This window comes from Neoarius graeffei, chromosome 1 (genome assembly GCF_027579695.1).
Source record: "Neoarius graeffei isolate fNeoGra1 chromosome 1, fNeoGra1.pri, whole genome shotgun sequence".
Classification (NCBI taxonomy): Eukaryota; Metazoa; Chordata; class Actinopteri; order Siluriformes; family Ariidae; genus Neoarius; species Neoarius graeffei.
Window position 1 is genome coordinate 99,763,020 of NC_083569.1, and position 15,397 is coordinate 99,778,416.

A 15,397-nucleotide genomic window follows, 5' to 3' on the forward strand; every position below is an offset into this window, starting at 1 on the left:
ATCTCATCTCATTATCTCTAGCCGCTTTATCCTTCTACAGGGTCGCAGGCAAGCTGGAGCCTATCCCAGCTGACTACGGGCAAAAGGCGGGGTACACCCTGGACAAGTCGCCAGGTCATCACAGGGCTGACGCATAGACACAGACAACCATTCACACTCACATTCACACCTACGGTCAATTTAGAGTCACCAGTTAACCTAACCTGCATGTCTTTGGACTGTGGGGGAAACCGGAGCACCCGGAGGAAACCCACGCGGACACGGGGAGAACATGCAAACTCCACACAGAAAGGCCCTCGCCGGCCCCGGGGCTCGAACCCGGACCTTCTTGCTGTGAGGCGACAGCGCTAACCACTACACCACCGTGCCGTCCCGACATGAAAACATAATAGTCATAATGATGTTAATATATTTTATTGAAAGTACAGTTTGCAAAAACATTTAAGAACATTTAAGAAGAAGAGGATTTAGTTTATAATAACCCAGTACAACCACTGGAACGTTGAACACTGTCCCCATTGTCTTAACACCAAAAAACTCTCCATAATTACCAATGCAATAACACATTCATTAATTATATAAATTCAGTATGAATTCAACATCAGCAGTTAGAACATAAATCACATCATCCACAACAATATTACTGTGTGCATTCAAAGCAGTAGTGTGACACCTTGTGTGTGTGGGCCTTGCATATGTGTTTCCTACATTTGCAGCAGGTTGTCCCGGTCTTGCAGTGTTTTTTTGGTGGGCAGAAGTTGCACCTATTTCTTTTCTGTCCCCTTCTGTTGTCTTCATGTGGGACATCAGTGCCAGTGCCAGGCTGAGGTGGCTGTACTGCTCTTACCAGTGCGGCAGAAGCTGCTGTGCGAGGAAGGTGTTGCCACTTTTGCATGCATGGAGTCACGAGAGCCTTTCCAAGTTCCTCCAAAAAGTGCCTCCTCCAGTTCCTCACGCTTGCCCTCCAGGTAGGGTTTAGCTCTCTCCAGATCACAAACGAGTTGTAGGTGGATATGTCAATGATATTGTGAAATATAGCAAGAGGCCAGCAGGCGGTCCTCCTCTTGCAGCTGTATGTGCCTGTCACTTTATCAAGATTGTCCACTCCACCTTTGTTGGCATTATATTCAAGTATCATGGTGGGTTTTCTGTCCTCCCGAGTACTGATCTCTGCGGCCTTGTGCAATGTGCTCATTAGGATGACATTCTTGTTCTTCTTTGGCATGTATGAAACAACTGTGGTGTCATGGGTGAAAGCAAACTTCGATGAAAATACCTCTCTCCCTCTTGTTGTCACCAGAGTGGGGGGTAGCTCAGGTTTGTTCCGTCTCACTGTGCCAACCATTGTCATCTTCTTCTTTAGGAGCTCCTGACCAAGCTCATAAGAGGTGAAAAAGTTGTCACATGTCACATTGTGTCCTCTTAGCCCTTCTGTCATCTCTAGCACAACACGCTTGCCCTGTTTTCTCTCTGGGGTTCCCCCAGCTGGCTTCCCAGTATATACTTGCATATTCCAAGCATAACTGGAACGTGCATCACAAGCTGCCCATAGCTTTATGCCATATTTCCCTGGCTTGCTAGGCATGTACTGCCGAAAAGGACAGCGACCTGGAAAAACATGAAAAGGAGGGAAACAATTTACTTTCAAAATGTCATGTTTATGAATGGAATTGTATGTATGTGTGACTCTAGCCATTTCATTTCACAACCAACGGCATGTATATACAGAAACTATAATTTATTTAGCCTATAGTAAAATGCAAATCCTACCTCTGAATGGAGCCAATCTTTCATCCACTGTCACCTCAGGACCAGGGTTGTACATTAGAGGTAGCCGTTCTACCCACTTGTCCCAGACATCCCTGATTGCTGCCAGTTTGTCAGTGACACGTCGCACAGGTCTTGTCTCTCGATTATCAAATCTGATGACTGCTGATATGGTACGGAACATCTCTAGGGACATGGTGGCACGAAATATTGGTCTTCCTGTGTCAGCATTCCAGAGACTGGAAGCAGCCTCACCCTTTGACCTGTAAACGCCAGCCAGTATTAGAAGCCCTATGTAGGCATGCAGCTGAGTCACATCTATGGTCTTCCACGCTTGACCATACCGTTTGATCCCTTCCCTGTTTGTCATTTCAATGACAATTCTTTCAATGGCTACAGGAAGGAAGAGCTGGAACGTTGACAGAATGCCAAATGCTTGGGAAATAGCCAGTCTTGTGGGTCCTGGAGTCATTCGAATGACATTTTCCCCTGCCATCCTCCCTGCAACTGTATGAGGAAGTGAGGACCAAATGATGGCATTGTTTTTCGACATGACTGTCTCCCCCACTGCCTGCTCATTTTCTTCATCATTGGCATCATCATCATCATCATCATCATCATCATCATCATCATCATCATCATCATCATCATCGTCATCATCATCATCATCAGAGTGACTGTAATCAGAGTTTTCCTCTAATTGGTCTTCTTGCTCTGACACATCCTCGTCCAAATCACTGTCTTCATCTTGGAAGATTAGATCAAGTACTTCTTGTACAGTATGTCTCTCCACCATATTCTCTGTAAATATCAGTGCTGTATGATCTGATGACCACTCAACTCCTCTTTATATAGGTCTATAGATTTTGTTACATTTCTGGTGCAGGTGCAGAGTTTCAAGGCACCCTCTGACCTCATATGACCTCTGTTCCTTATGTTTACTATGTATGATCACTGTGCAACTGTTTTTTTCACTGTTTCGAGATTCCCCATGACTCTTCAAAAACTAACAGGTACATGTTCCTATGGAAACCATATTTTCTGTGAGAAAATATGGTGGGAACATGTAAAGTTCCCGAGACAGGTTCAAGTCCCCCCTTGAACACTGTCATAACTGTCCCATAAGTGATATACAAGAACATGGCATGTACTGTCCCTCCCCTCCCACCCTTTACCATGATTTAACACACTCTGGGAAGTTTAAAAGACATTCAAATGAATATGGGTCAAATTTGCCCCAGAACAGCCTAAGTGTACAAAAAATTGTAACCCCCCTGTAAAATTATACCAGTTTAAAATATTTTCAGTTTTGTGTATTTTGGATCACTTTAGGAAAAGTCATACGATATCAGGCCAAAAAAAAGACATTTAGGGTATTTTTATTGCTGTCAAATGTTAAAATGGGTCAAATTTGACCCAAACAGTATGTAAGGGTTAAAACACAACCCTGGGGCGAGCCAATGTTGAGGGTCAACTTCCCTGAAGTGACACCCCCCCCATTCTGACCACTTGGGGGCGATCCGTGAGGAAGCTGAGCACCCAATTGCACAACTGGGTGTTAAATCCCAGCGCCCTCATCTTATCAGCCAGGCGAAGGGGGATTATGGTGTTAAATGCTGAACTATAATCTATGAACAGTATTCTCACATAATTTCCCCTCCCCTCATCCAGATGGACCAATGTAGTGTGCAGTAGGCTTGAGATGGCATCGTCCCTACTTCTGTTTACTCTGTAGGCAAATTGGTGAGGATCGAAAGAACTGGGCAGGGTGTGGCATATGTGTTTTTTCACAAGCCTCTCAAAGCACTTCATTACCGCTGATGTAAGGGCCACTGGGCGGTAGTCATTCAGGCCTGCTGGCTTGCTGTTCTTAGGCACAGGAACAATGATTGATTTTTTAAAGCAAGATGGAACCACGGCTTCAGCCAGTGACATATTGAAGATCTCAGCATAAACAGGGGCTAGCTGATCAGCGCAGGATCTCAGAATCCTGCCAGGGATCTGATCGGGGCCTGTTGCTTTCCTCCCATTTACGCCTCTGAACACTCCCCTCACATCACTCTCACTGATAATGAAAGGAGGCGTCCCGTTACCACTAGACTTTTCAGTCACAGCTACCATGGGGTTAGCAAGGTCAAAGTGAGCATAGAATGTATTTAGCTCATCAGCAAGTGAGGGGTCAGAGCTATGCATGGAGCTGGGCTTGTTTTTAAAATCTGTCATGACCCGAAGGCCCTTCCACACACTGGCAGGATCACCAGCCTGGAAGTCAGCTTCCACTCTGTCCTTGTAGCAGAGCTTTGCAGCCCTCACAGTCCTCCTTAGGCCATAAACTGCTTCTTTATAGCCTGTCATGTCCCCTGATAGAATGCCAGCCTTGTATGAAGCAGTTCGAGCTGAAAGTGCTTTCCTCACAGTTTTATCTACCCAGGGTTTCTGATTTGGGTAAACTTTTATTTTGACAGTTTGTATGATGTCATTGATAAGGAAGTAAATGTAGCTCCCAACCGCATCCGCATATTCACTGATGTCATTTGAAGATACCCGGAAAATCTCCCAATCCGTGTTCTCTAGCGCATCTTGAAGCAACATTTCTGATTGCTCAGTCCAACGTTGTACTGCTTTCGTCATTGGCGCTTCCTGCAAGATCTTGTGTTTATATTTTGGTACTAGGAAAACCGCAACATGGTCGGACTTGTCAAAAGCGGGCATTGGAAGGGCTTTATAACAGTCTAAAAATGGAGTATAGCAGTGATCAAGGATGTTATCACCCCTCTTTGGAAAGTGGATGTGTTGCTTGAATTCTGGCAGACCGCGGGAAAGTTTAGCCTTATTGAAGTCACCGAGGACGATGAAGGCAGCCCCAGGGTGACGATGCTGTTGTTTATTTATAACCTCCTGTAGCTCAGATATGGCGATATCAGTGCTTGCACTTGGGGGGATATAAACTGCAGTCATAATAACTGCTGTGAAATCACGGGGCAGGAAGTGTGGTCTGCATAAGATAGACAAGTGTTCCTGATTAGGAGTACAGGCATTGGAGAGAACAGTGATGTTCCTCGGCTCACACCACCTGCTATTGGTCATAAAACAAACTCCCCCGCCCTTGGATTTCCCGGACTCCTCGGTTCTGTCCATGCGAAGGATGGAAAAGTGGTCGGCAGGCATGATTGGGTGATCCGGTATTGAAGATGACAGCCAGGATTCAGTAAAACACAGAACATTGCAGTCCCTGATGTCCCGCTGGAAGGCGAACCTTGCTCTCAAGTCGTCCAGCTTGTTCACTAACGACTGGACATTAGCTAGCAGGATACTGGGCAGAGGTGGACGGTTTGCCTTACTTCTCAGTCGATTTCGGATGCCTGCTCGTCTGCCCCTGTGTTTCTTGGTCCGACGCTTGGGCCTACTTGCGTCTTGAGTCCCATCACTGTGCCGGAGTATCTCAGGTGGAAATGCCGTGTTGTTGTCAAAGGGCATGTCGCCAGGTAAGCACTGGTTTCTAATTTCTAGAAGTGTCCCGCGATCATATGTAATCATACTTAAAACTGGTCAGTGAAAACTTAAAAAGGGTAAAACCAAAAAAGATAAGGTTAGATAAAGTTAAAATCTACAGAGCGACCCCGACAGCGTCTGGACGCAGCCGCGCCATCTCCTCCATCTATGCATTGATCAATAGATCAATAGACCCAGGATTTTGCGGGCCTTTTTTGTGATTGTTGCGGGCTAAAATGTCTGATGTTGCGGGGGTTTATCCAAAAAATTGCGATGAAAGTTGCGGTGTTTTTTAGGTTTTTGTTGCGATTACATTGCGGGAGGAAGTGAAAGTTGGGAGAAATTGTTGCGATTTTCTCTTTTTGTGATTAAAATTGAGTGACATGTGTGGCAGCGGGGGCGTGGTCAAGCGCCGGTCTGTGACAGGAGGGCGGAGTCGGGGAAGGTAAGTGGCAGAATCGCTACACCTGGGGGTAATTAACCTGTGTTTTGTGTGTGTTTTCCCCAGTAAACTGCGCCCTACTTAAGGAGGGAGAGGGAGAGCGGAAGGGAGCTTTTTTCCCAGCGGAGACGACAGTGTGTGTGCGTGCGTGTTTCTGACTGTTGGTTAACATTGTTAGACTGAAAAGTATGGCAATAAAGCCTTCTGTTGATCTTGATCTCTGTCCTGCCGTCCTCTGTGCTCCACCCACACGCTATTCACGCTACAGTGGTGCTGAAACCCGGGAAGGTGGAGCATCAGTCCTGCAGCCCCATGGAATCCTCCCCGTTCGCGGACTTGGTCCACGCCCTTGCCACGGCTCAGCAGAGCCAGCACCAGGCACTCGTCACGCTCCGGAAGGAGCAGGAGCGCCGCTTCGAAGCCCTGGTGCTGGCTCAGCAGGAAGATCGAGAGGCGTTCCGGCGTTTCCTCGCGTCGGCGGGGTCCACCAGCGCCCCGGCCGCGGGCACGTCTCCCCTCACCTTAACCAAGATGGGCCTGCAGGACGACCCCGAGGCTTTCATCACGTTGTTCGAGCAGGTCGCCGAAGCCTCGGGGTGGCCGATGGAGCAGCACGCGGCGCGCCTCCTCCCCCTCCTGAAGGGAGAGGCACAGCTGGCCGCACTACAGCTTCCCGCCGATCGCTGGCTGGCCTACGCCGACCTTCGCCGGGCTGTCCTCCAGCGCGTGGGGCGCACGCCGGAGCAGCAGCGCCAGCGCTTCCGCGCGCTGCGGATGGAGGAAGTCGGCAGCCCGTTCGCGTTCGGCCAGCAGCTCCGGGACGCCTGTTGGCGGTGGCTGAGGGCCGAAGATCGTGACGCCGAGGGAATCATCGACCAGGTGGAGCTGGAACAGTTCATCGCCCGCTTACCAGCCGGAACCGCGGAGTGGGTCCAGTGCCACCGCCTGGCGTCGCTGGATCAGAATGTAGGACTGGCGGAGGATCATCTGGCGGCTGTTCCGGCGGCAGGACAACCAACGACATCGTCTTCTCTCTCCTCTTCTCTCTCTCTTTCTCCCCCCCTCCTCCCGTGTCCCGTCCTCCCCCCATTCCTCCACCACGGAGGCGGGGGCCGGCTCCACCCCAGCCGGCCCGCCGCACCCGTGGTGCCCTCCCGTTTCTCCCTTCTGTGTCTGTCTCTCCCCCCCCCTCAGGTGAGTGAGCCTCAGAACACAGCTGCAGAGGGAAGGCCCGGGCCGGTTTGCTGGCGCTGCGGGGAACCGGGCCACCTGCAGCAACAGTGTGCAGCGATGGAGGTGGGGGCGGTGGTGCGGATCCCCAACATGCCAGAGGCTGCCCTCGATCGGGCCGGAGCGTATCACATACCGGTAAGTGTACAAGGGGCTACATATCAGGTGTTGGTGGATTCAGGCTGCAATCAGACCTCGATCCGCCAAAGCCTGGTGCAAGACGAGGCATTGGGTGGAGCACAAGGGGTGAAGGTGTTGTGTGTGCACGGGGATATTCACAGCTACCTGTTGGTGTCGGTCCACATACATTTCAGAGGGGAAAAATCAATAGTGAAGGTGGTGGTTAATCCTCGCCTTACCCACTCTTTGATCTTGGGGACTGATTGGCCGGGATTTTGGGGTTTGATGGCACGCCTAGTAAAGAGTGGGTCCTGCCGGTTGATAGGGGAGGGTCCCGGTGTCGCTTTGGCTGGAGCTGCGGTCGCAGAGCCGTCTACGTCATCTCCGCGACAGAGTGAGGAGCCCCCGGCCCCTCCTCTTTCTATTGGGGAATCCCTCGCGGATTTCCCACTGGAACAATTGCGAGACGAGACTCTGCGACACGCGTTTGACCAAGTGAGAGTAATCGATGGTCAAATACTCCAGCCGAACGCCACCCCGTCCTTCCCCTATTTTTCCATTTTGAAGGATAGGTTATACCGAGTGACGCAGGACACTCAGACGAAAGAGCGAGTCACCCAGTTGTTAATTCCAAAGAGCCACCGGGAATTGGTATTCCAGGCGGCTCACTTTAATCCCATGGCTGGACACCTTAGGCAGGATAAAACACTCGCCTGGATAATGGCCTGATTCTATTGGCCGGGGATTCGCGGCGACGTCCGTAAGTGGTGCACGGCGTGCCGCGAATGCCAGTTAGTAAATCCAGCGGCCATTCCAAAAGCGCCCTTGCGCCCTCTACCATTAATCGAGACCCCATTCGAAAGAATTGGGATGGATCTCGTCGGGCCATTAGATCGGTCAACACGAGGGTACCGCTTTATATTGGTTCTGGTGGACTATGCAACGCGATACCCGGAAGCGGTGCCTCTTCGCAATATCTCAGCACGCAGTATTGCAGAGGCCCTCTTCCATGTCATCTCCCGGGTTGGAATCCCGAAAGAGATTCTGACTGACCAGGGCACCTCGTTTATGTCACGAACACTGAGCGAACTGTATGGGCTATTGGGTATTAAGCTGATCCGCACCAGCATTTATCACCCACAGACGGACGGTTTAGTTGAACGGTTCAATCGCACCCTCAAGAATATTATCAAAAAATTCGTAAGTGAGGACGCACGTAACTGGGATAAGTGGCTCGAACCCTTGCTGTTTGCAGTGCGAGAGGTCCCCCAAGCCTCCACGGGGTTCTCCCCGTTTGAATTATTATATGAGCGTAAGCCGCGCAGCATCTTAGATGTACTGCGGGAAAATTGGGAGGAGGGACCTTCACAGAGCAAAAACGAGATTCAGTACGTTATGGATCTGCGCGCAAAACTCCACACGCTCACCCACCTAACTCAGGAGAATTTGCGGCAGGCCCAGGAACGGCAAACCCGTCTGTACAACAAGGGCACGCGCCTTAGAGAGTTCACTCCGGGAGATAAGGTACTTGTCCTGTAGCCCACGTTGAGATCCAAATTAATCGCCAAGTGGCAAGGACCCTTTGAGGTCACACGGCGAGTCGGGGACGTTGACTATGAGGTTAGGCGAACGGACAGGGAGGGGGCGCTACAGATCTACCACCTCAATCTGCTAAAACTCTGGAATGAGGAGGTCCCCGTGGCGTTGGTGTCGGTAGTTCCGGAGAAGGCGGAGCTGGGGCCGGAGGTCCAAAAAGGGACATTGGCATCTCGTACCTCTCCGGTCCCCTGTGGAGACCACCTCTCCCCGACCCAACTCACGGAGGTCGCCCAGTTGCAGGCCGAGTTTTCGGATGTGTTCTCGCCCCTGCCCGGTCGCACTAACCTCATAGAACACCACATAGAGACGCTCCCGGGGGTGGTAGTGCGTAGCCGTCCTTACAGATTACCCGAACACAAAAAAAAGGTGGTTCGGGAAGAACTTCAGGCCATGCTCGAAATGGGCATCGTCGAGGAGTCCCACAGTGACTGGAGCAGCCTGGTGGTCTTGGTTCCTAAGGCCGACGGCTCGGTCCGGTTCTGTGTGGACTATAGAAAAGTCAACGCGGTGTCTAAATTCGACGCGTACCCAATGCCTCGTATTGATGAGCTGCTCGATCGACTAGGCACGGCTCGCTTTTACTCGACACTGGATTTGACGAAGGGATATTGGCAGATCCCCTTGACTCCATTATCCCGGGAAAAAACGGCCTTTTCCACACCGTTCGGCTTACACCAGTTCGTCACACTTCCATTTGGGCTGTTTGGGGCGCCCGCTACGTTTCAGCGGCTGATGGACCGGGTCCTCCGGCCCCACGCCACCTACGCGGCCGCTTACCTAGACGACATCATTATTTATAGTAATGACTGGCAGCGGCACCTGCAACACCTGAGGGCTGTCCTTAGGTCGCTGAGGCGGGCGGGGCTCACTGCCAACCCGAAGAAGTGTGCGATTGGGCGGGTGGAAGTACGGTATCTGGGCTTCCACTTGGGTAACGGGCAGGTGCGTCCCCAAATTAATAAGACAGCAGTGATTGCGGCCTGCCCGAGGCCCAAGACCAAAAAGGGGGTGAGACAGTTCCTGGGGCTGGCTGGCTATTATCGTAGGTTTATACCTAATTATTCGGATGTCACCAGCCCGCTGACTGACCTCACTAAAAAGGGGGTGCCAGATCCAGTCCAGTGGACGGAGCAGTGCCAGCGGGCTTTCTCTGAGGTAAAGGCTGCACTGTGTGGGGGGCCACTTTTGCACTCCCCTGACTTCTCTCTCCCTTTTTTGTTGCAGACGGATGCGTCGGACAGAGGGCTGGGAGCCGTTTTGTCCCAGCGGGTGGAGGGAGAGGATCGCCCCGTCCTATACATCAGCCAAAAGCTGTCAGTGCATGAGGGGCGCTACAGCACAATCGAGAAAGAGTGCCTGGCGATCAAGTGGGTGGTCCTCGCCCTCCGTTACTACCTGCTGGGGCGCTCTTTCACCCTCTGTTCGGACCATGCGCCCCTCCAGTGGCTCCACCGCATGAAGGATGCCAACGTGTGGATCACCCGTTGGTATCTGGCACTCCAACCCTTCAACTTCAAAGTGGTCCACAGGCCGGGGGCGCAGATGGTCGTGGCGGACTTCCTCTCCCGTCAAGGGGGGGGTGGGGTTGGCTGCGGGCCGGACGGGCGCCTGGCCTGAGTCGGGCGGTGGGGGTATGTGGCAGCGGGGGCGTGGTCAAGCGCCGGTCTGTGACAGGAGGGTGGAGTCGGGGAAGGTAAGTGGCAGAATCGCTACACCTGGGGGTAATTAACCTGTGTTTTGTGTGTGTTTTCCCCAGTAAACCGCGCCCTACTTAAGGAGGGAGAGGGAGAGCGGAAGGGAGCTTTTTTCCCAGCAGAGACGACAGTGTGTGTGCGTGCGTGTTTCTGACTGTTGGTTAACATTGTTAGACTGAAAAGTACGGCAATAAAGCCTTCTGTTGATCTTGATCTCTGTCCTGCCGTCCTCTGTGCTCCACCCACATGCTATTCACGCTACAATATGTTAAATATTAAGTTATTACTGAAAAACTATTGATTAAAAAAACAGACACTGAGAAATGGTCCTATAAACAACTTTATCAATATAAAAGATTACCAGGACTACAAAAATGCAGAAAAATAGGCTTTACTTATCCAAATGCACCTGTTGGTTCCAAAGTTAAAGTGCGCAGAACCTCACAGCACAACATGAAGTTACCTTAAAATATAAAATAAATGCCTCAGCTTTCATGTAAGAAAAAAAAAACTATTAATACTAGTACTGTGTGCAGGCAGTCTCTCCTGAAGACTAAATTAAACAATTATAAACTAATAAAATAAATGGCTCAGGCTTCATAGAAGAAGAAAAACAATTTGAACAGAATCTCACAGTATGATGCTGAAGCTGCCTAAACAATGGAAAATAAAATACCATTTTGGCAAAAATGTTGGCATCCATTAATTTCTTGTATTAAGTAAAAAAATAATGTAAAGTGCACAGTCCTTCACTGTAAACATAACACACTTTCAGTAACAGAATTTAAGCCTATATAAACACTGACTTGCACACAGTGTTGCCAGATACTGCTGAAGTTTTCCCGCCCAAAATATGTTCAAAACCCGCCAAAGTGCACTTAAAACCACCCAATCTGGCAACACTGCTCACTAGTTTGTCGACGTCACCTCAAGACGACGCCAACGATTGGTCAAATTTGCGGGAAAGTTGCGGTGATTGGATATAATTGCAACACCGCCCTGTATTTGCGGGGATTGGTTGAATTTGCGTTGAAGTTGCAAATCGCAACATTGCGAAATCCTGGAGGGTCTGAATAATGTATAACACTGGCTGCATGTTGCATACCAAAGTCAAAGTGAACTTTATTGTCAATCAGACCATGTAACAGAATTACACAGATTGAAATTGCGTTTCCCCAAACTCCAAACGTGCAGTATTAAAAGATTGACACACAACTAAACATAAAAGTGCACACAGACATCAACAGATAACACAGACAGTGAGCATACAGTTAGGCCAAAAAAAAAAAAAAAAAGAGTGTTTCCGGTTACCCGACCGACCCTAATCCGTACCGCCCGACCCTAAACTTTTTTTTCGTTTTTTTCCCAGTCGCGACTTTTACATATAACCCAACCGCGTGAACCAGAAGTTTTTGTCACTCGCTGGGAAAATCAGGGCTTTCCACAAGCGCCGGCTGCCGGCCTTACAGCTGACTACACAATTAAGTCCAGCTGGCTACTTTAATGACTTATTTTTGTAGCCCACAGGCTCTAAATATTAATTTTCGATTTTAATAAAATTAAATGTTTATCTAACGGACTGACAATAATGTCAAACTGAACCGCACTCATTTAAGTTGTGATTCGCGCTGTTTGTACCGATAATAACCACAAATTCCCCGCCGACTTCATTGATCAGGGGAGAGTAACTCATCCGCGGCCCCGACATGCGGTGTGCGCGCGCGCTCGGCGGAGGCAGTAGTGTGTCAGAGGGAACAGAAGCAGAGATAACACTTATTTTGTCTTTCACCTAGAGACATGATTCAAACTTTAAAACGGAGACAAAATTCTCCTGTGTGGATCTGGCATTCAACTTTTTTGCTAGGTTCTGTACTTTTTGATCAGTCACAGATCAAACACCATGAGCAACTCTGGAGAAATTCAGGCTTTATAATGGGGGTCTATTGCGTTACACACCAGTGGAGCTCAGGAGTTTAGAGTGTAGGCAGCTTGAAAAAAAAAGCTCTAACTTTCTCATTTAAACTGTTTTCTCAGCCACAATTTTCACTCTACACACACAATTTTCTCAAAAGTTGTAGTCACACATTGTGTGAATCAAGACAAGTGTCTCCCTGAGTGATAGGATTTACAGCTTTTGAATGAGAAGCCTGAAAGTAAGGAGAGGACAGCCGCGCTGCCCCATAGACTCACATTATAAACGTGGCAGCGCTTTTACTGCAAAATCAGAAAAGTCACTTGTTTTTAACTCGCTCTAGTGTCCACATTTTTTACACTAGGGACAAAAAAAATTACATTAATGTGTTCATGGGAACCTTGTAGCACTCAATGTGCAAGAATTTTGTTAATAGCTCCTTTCGTTTCCGTGTAAATCAGCGTTGTTCGAGGAGAGGGAACTCAGAGAAAAAGCGCTCTTTGCTTGTTATATTGTGTCTCTTCCCTGCACCGTTACCAAGGCGACGAGCTCCACTCAGGGAGCAGAGAGGGGAGGGGCTGCTCTCTCTCTCTCATGGTGTATTCAGCTGTTATATTTACAGAAAAATTCATGTTAAAAGGTGTCTCATGCTGCATCAGATTCATCAGAAGGTGGTAACTCAGGTGACCTGCAAAGAAATTCATTATATTTTGTGAAATTATTCCTGTCTAAATATAGATTATGGCAGCCATCTTGAAAAAAAATTCAAAAAAAAAAAAACCTGCCTACCGACCCTAGTTTTGAAATCTACGTAACCGGAAACACACATTTTTTTTTTTGGCCTTACCAGAATATACACCGTGATCCAGAAATGTAGACAAGTTTGAGGTAATGTAGTCCAGAATTGTAGTTCCAGAACTGTAGTCCAGAAATGTAGACAAGTTTGAGGTAACGTACAGAATAGTAGTTCCAGAAATGTAGTCAGTTTGAGGTAATGTAGTCCAGAAATGTAGTCCAGAAATGTAGACAAGTTTGAGGTAATGTAGTCCAGAATAGTAGTTCCAGAACTGTAGTCAAGTTTGAGGTAATGTAGTCCAGAATAGTAGTTCCAGAAATGTAGTCAGTTTGAGGTAATGTAGTCCAGAAATGTAGACAAGTTTGAGGTAATGTAGTCCAGAATAGTAGTTCCAGAAATGTAGTCAGTTTGAGGTAATGTAGTCCAGAAATGTAGTCCAGAAATGTAGACAAGTTTGAGGTAATGTAGTCCAGAATAGTAGTTCCAGAAATGTAGTCAAGTTTGAGGTAATGTAGTCCAGAAATGTAGTCCAGAAATGTAGACAAGTTTGAGGTAATGTAGTCCAGAATAGTAGTTCCAGAAATGTAGACAAGTTTGAGGTAATGTAGTCCAGAATAGTAGTTCCAGAAATGTAGACAAGTTTGAGGTAATGTAGTCCAGATTCGTAGTTCCAGAAATGTAGTCAGTTTGAGGTATGTTACTGGGGTGCAATAGTACAAGGGTACAATAATACAAGGTGCAGTATGGTAAAGTGCAAAGTGCAGAACTTTGCACTTTACCGCTCCTTATGCCGCTCACTGTTCGCTGCTGGTAGCTCTCGTAGCGTCGCTTTCTCTGCTCCACGCTGTGTTGTCCTGGACTGCCTGACCATGTAAAGGTAGTCTAGTAGCGGCGGAAAGCCGGCAACCCTGCGAGAAACCATTGCTGCTTTGCGTTGCTTGGCTTTTGGTTGCTTTGCCCGACGCTGATTGTTCAGCTGGCCAGTTGCTTCCATGGCTTGCCGATGCTTCCCAGGCGAAGCTGTGGCTCAGTAACGCTGTTTTTTTTTTTAATTGTTAAGCCATGTCTTATCTGTGTGTGTGCAGTGGCAATCCTAGAGTGATTTACTCCCCGGGCGAAACCCCCTGCTGGCGCCCCCCCTGCCCGTCTTTTTTTTTTCGGGGTTTTTTTTGGGGGGACCTTTTTTTGGGGGGGACCTTTTTTTTTCGCGCCCGCGCTCGTGCCGCCGCGCCCCCCCGCGTGTTGGGCTCTGTATTAGCCAACAGAATGTTAACAGCTTTACATGGTCGTTTAAACATTTCTCGTCGTGTGTTGTACGTCGCGGACACGGCCCGTTATAAATTTGCTGTTACCAGAATGGCAATGATCAAGTCGTAATGTATTACTTAAGACTCTGTGTAATGTCATAGTAGTGTAGTACTATGGTAGTAAAGTCTTTTTGATGACTAGTACAACGTTCCGCTGGCGGGATTGTGCATATTATGGGGCTATGACAAGTTAGGCACACACACACACTGATGACGTCACCTGCGCAACTTTGGTATAGAGGGCTACCGCATGACGTCACCGCGCCGCGAGATTTTGTTAAGCGCCATATTGGAAGACCAAGTACACATCTATGCAAGTACATACATTCATAAAACAAACTACACCTGAAATGTAGCCAGGGCCGGTTCTGCCCTAATCTGGACCCGGGTGCAACATCGCGCAACCCCCCCCCGCCCAAAAAAAAACCAAAACAAAACACCAGTCTAAATCAGGACAACCATCACATAACTATAACTATAAACATTTTATATCAACTATTTTAACTAAATGGGTTATAATAAATAAGCCTGCAGGCAGCCACGGCGGGCTACCTCAGAAAAGTAACCATTCAATGACACAACTGAAAGCCTGCAGCCACGGCGGGCTGCCTCAGAAAAGTAACCATTTGTCCTACCTTAACTCGTTTTGCTTCCCCATCCAAAATGTTCACACACACACACACACACACACGCCCGTCTTGTTTTTTTTTTCCGGGGTTTTTTTTTGGGGGGGACCTTTTTTTTGTGGGGGGGGGGGGGGGGGGGGACCGTTTTTTGGTTTTTTTTTCGCGCCCGCGCTCGTGCCGCCCCCCCCCCCCCCCCCCGCGATGCCGCCCCGGGTGGCTGCCCGGTCGGCCCGCCCCCAGGACCGCCCCTGTGTGTGTGTGTGTGTGTGTGAGAGAGAGAACAGTGTGGTTGTTCACTTATTCCGTTCTTTTGTTATTTGTGTTTAGTGGTACATTCCTTATTTTTTTTTGGTAATAATTGGTTTTGTTGTAACTTGGAATTGTGGTTTTTGTTTTTAGCAGAGCTCCGAGC

At 48.7% G+C, this 15,397-nt stretch overlaps 1 protein-coding gene across 1 annotated transcript; it reads right to left on the bottom strand.

The window, feature by feature from the left end:
• Positions 1 to 568: 568 nt before the first annotated feature.
• LOC132876610 (piggyBac transposable element-derived protein 4-like) lies at positions 569 to 2,652 on the bottom strand. The gene is made up of 2 exons (XM_060913531.1): positions 1,771 to 2,652; positions 569 to 1,608 (listed from the first exon to the last, which is right to left on the bottom strand). Exons 1-2 carry the CDS (start codon positions 2,561 to 2,563, stop codon positions 641 to 643), a joined length of 1,761 nt encoding a protein of 586 aa, XP_060769514.1. The 5' UTR covers positions 2,564 to 2,652; the 3' UTR covers positions 569 to 640.
• Positions 2,653 to 15,397: the final 12,745 nt, after the last annotated feature.

Excerpts from the sequence above, each read along its gene's own strand:
- LOC132876610 (XM_060913531.1), bottom strand. The coding sequence starts at position 2,563 with ATGGTGGAGAGACATACTGTACAAGAAGTACTTGATCTAATCTTCCAA. Across the intron at positions 1,609-1,770 it reads AAGATTGGCTCCATTCAGAG|GTCGCTGTCCTTTTCGGCAG; the intron begins GTAGGATTTGCA and ends ATGTTTTTCCAG.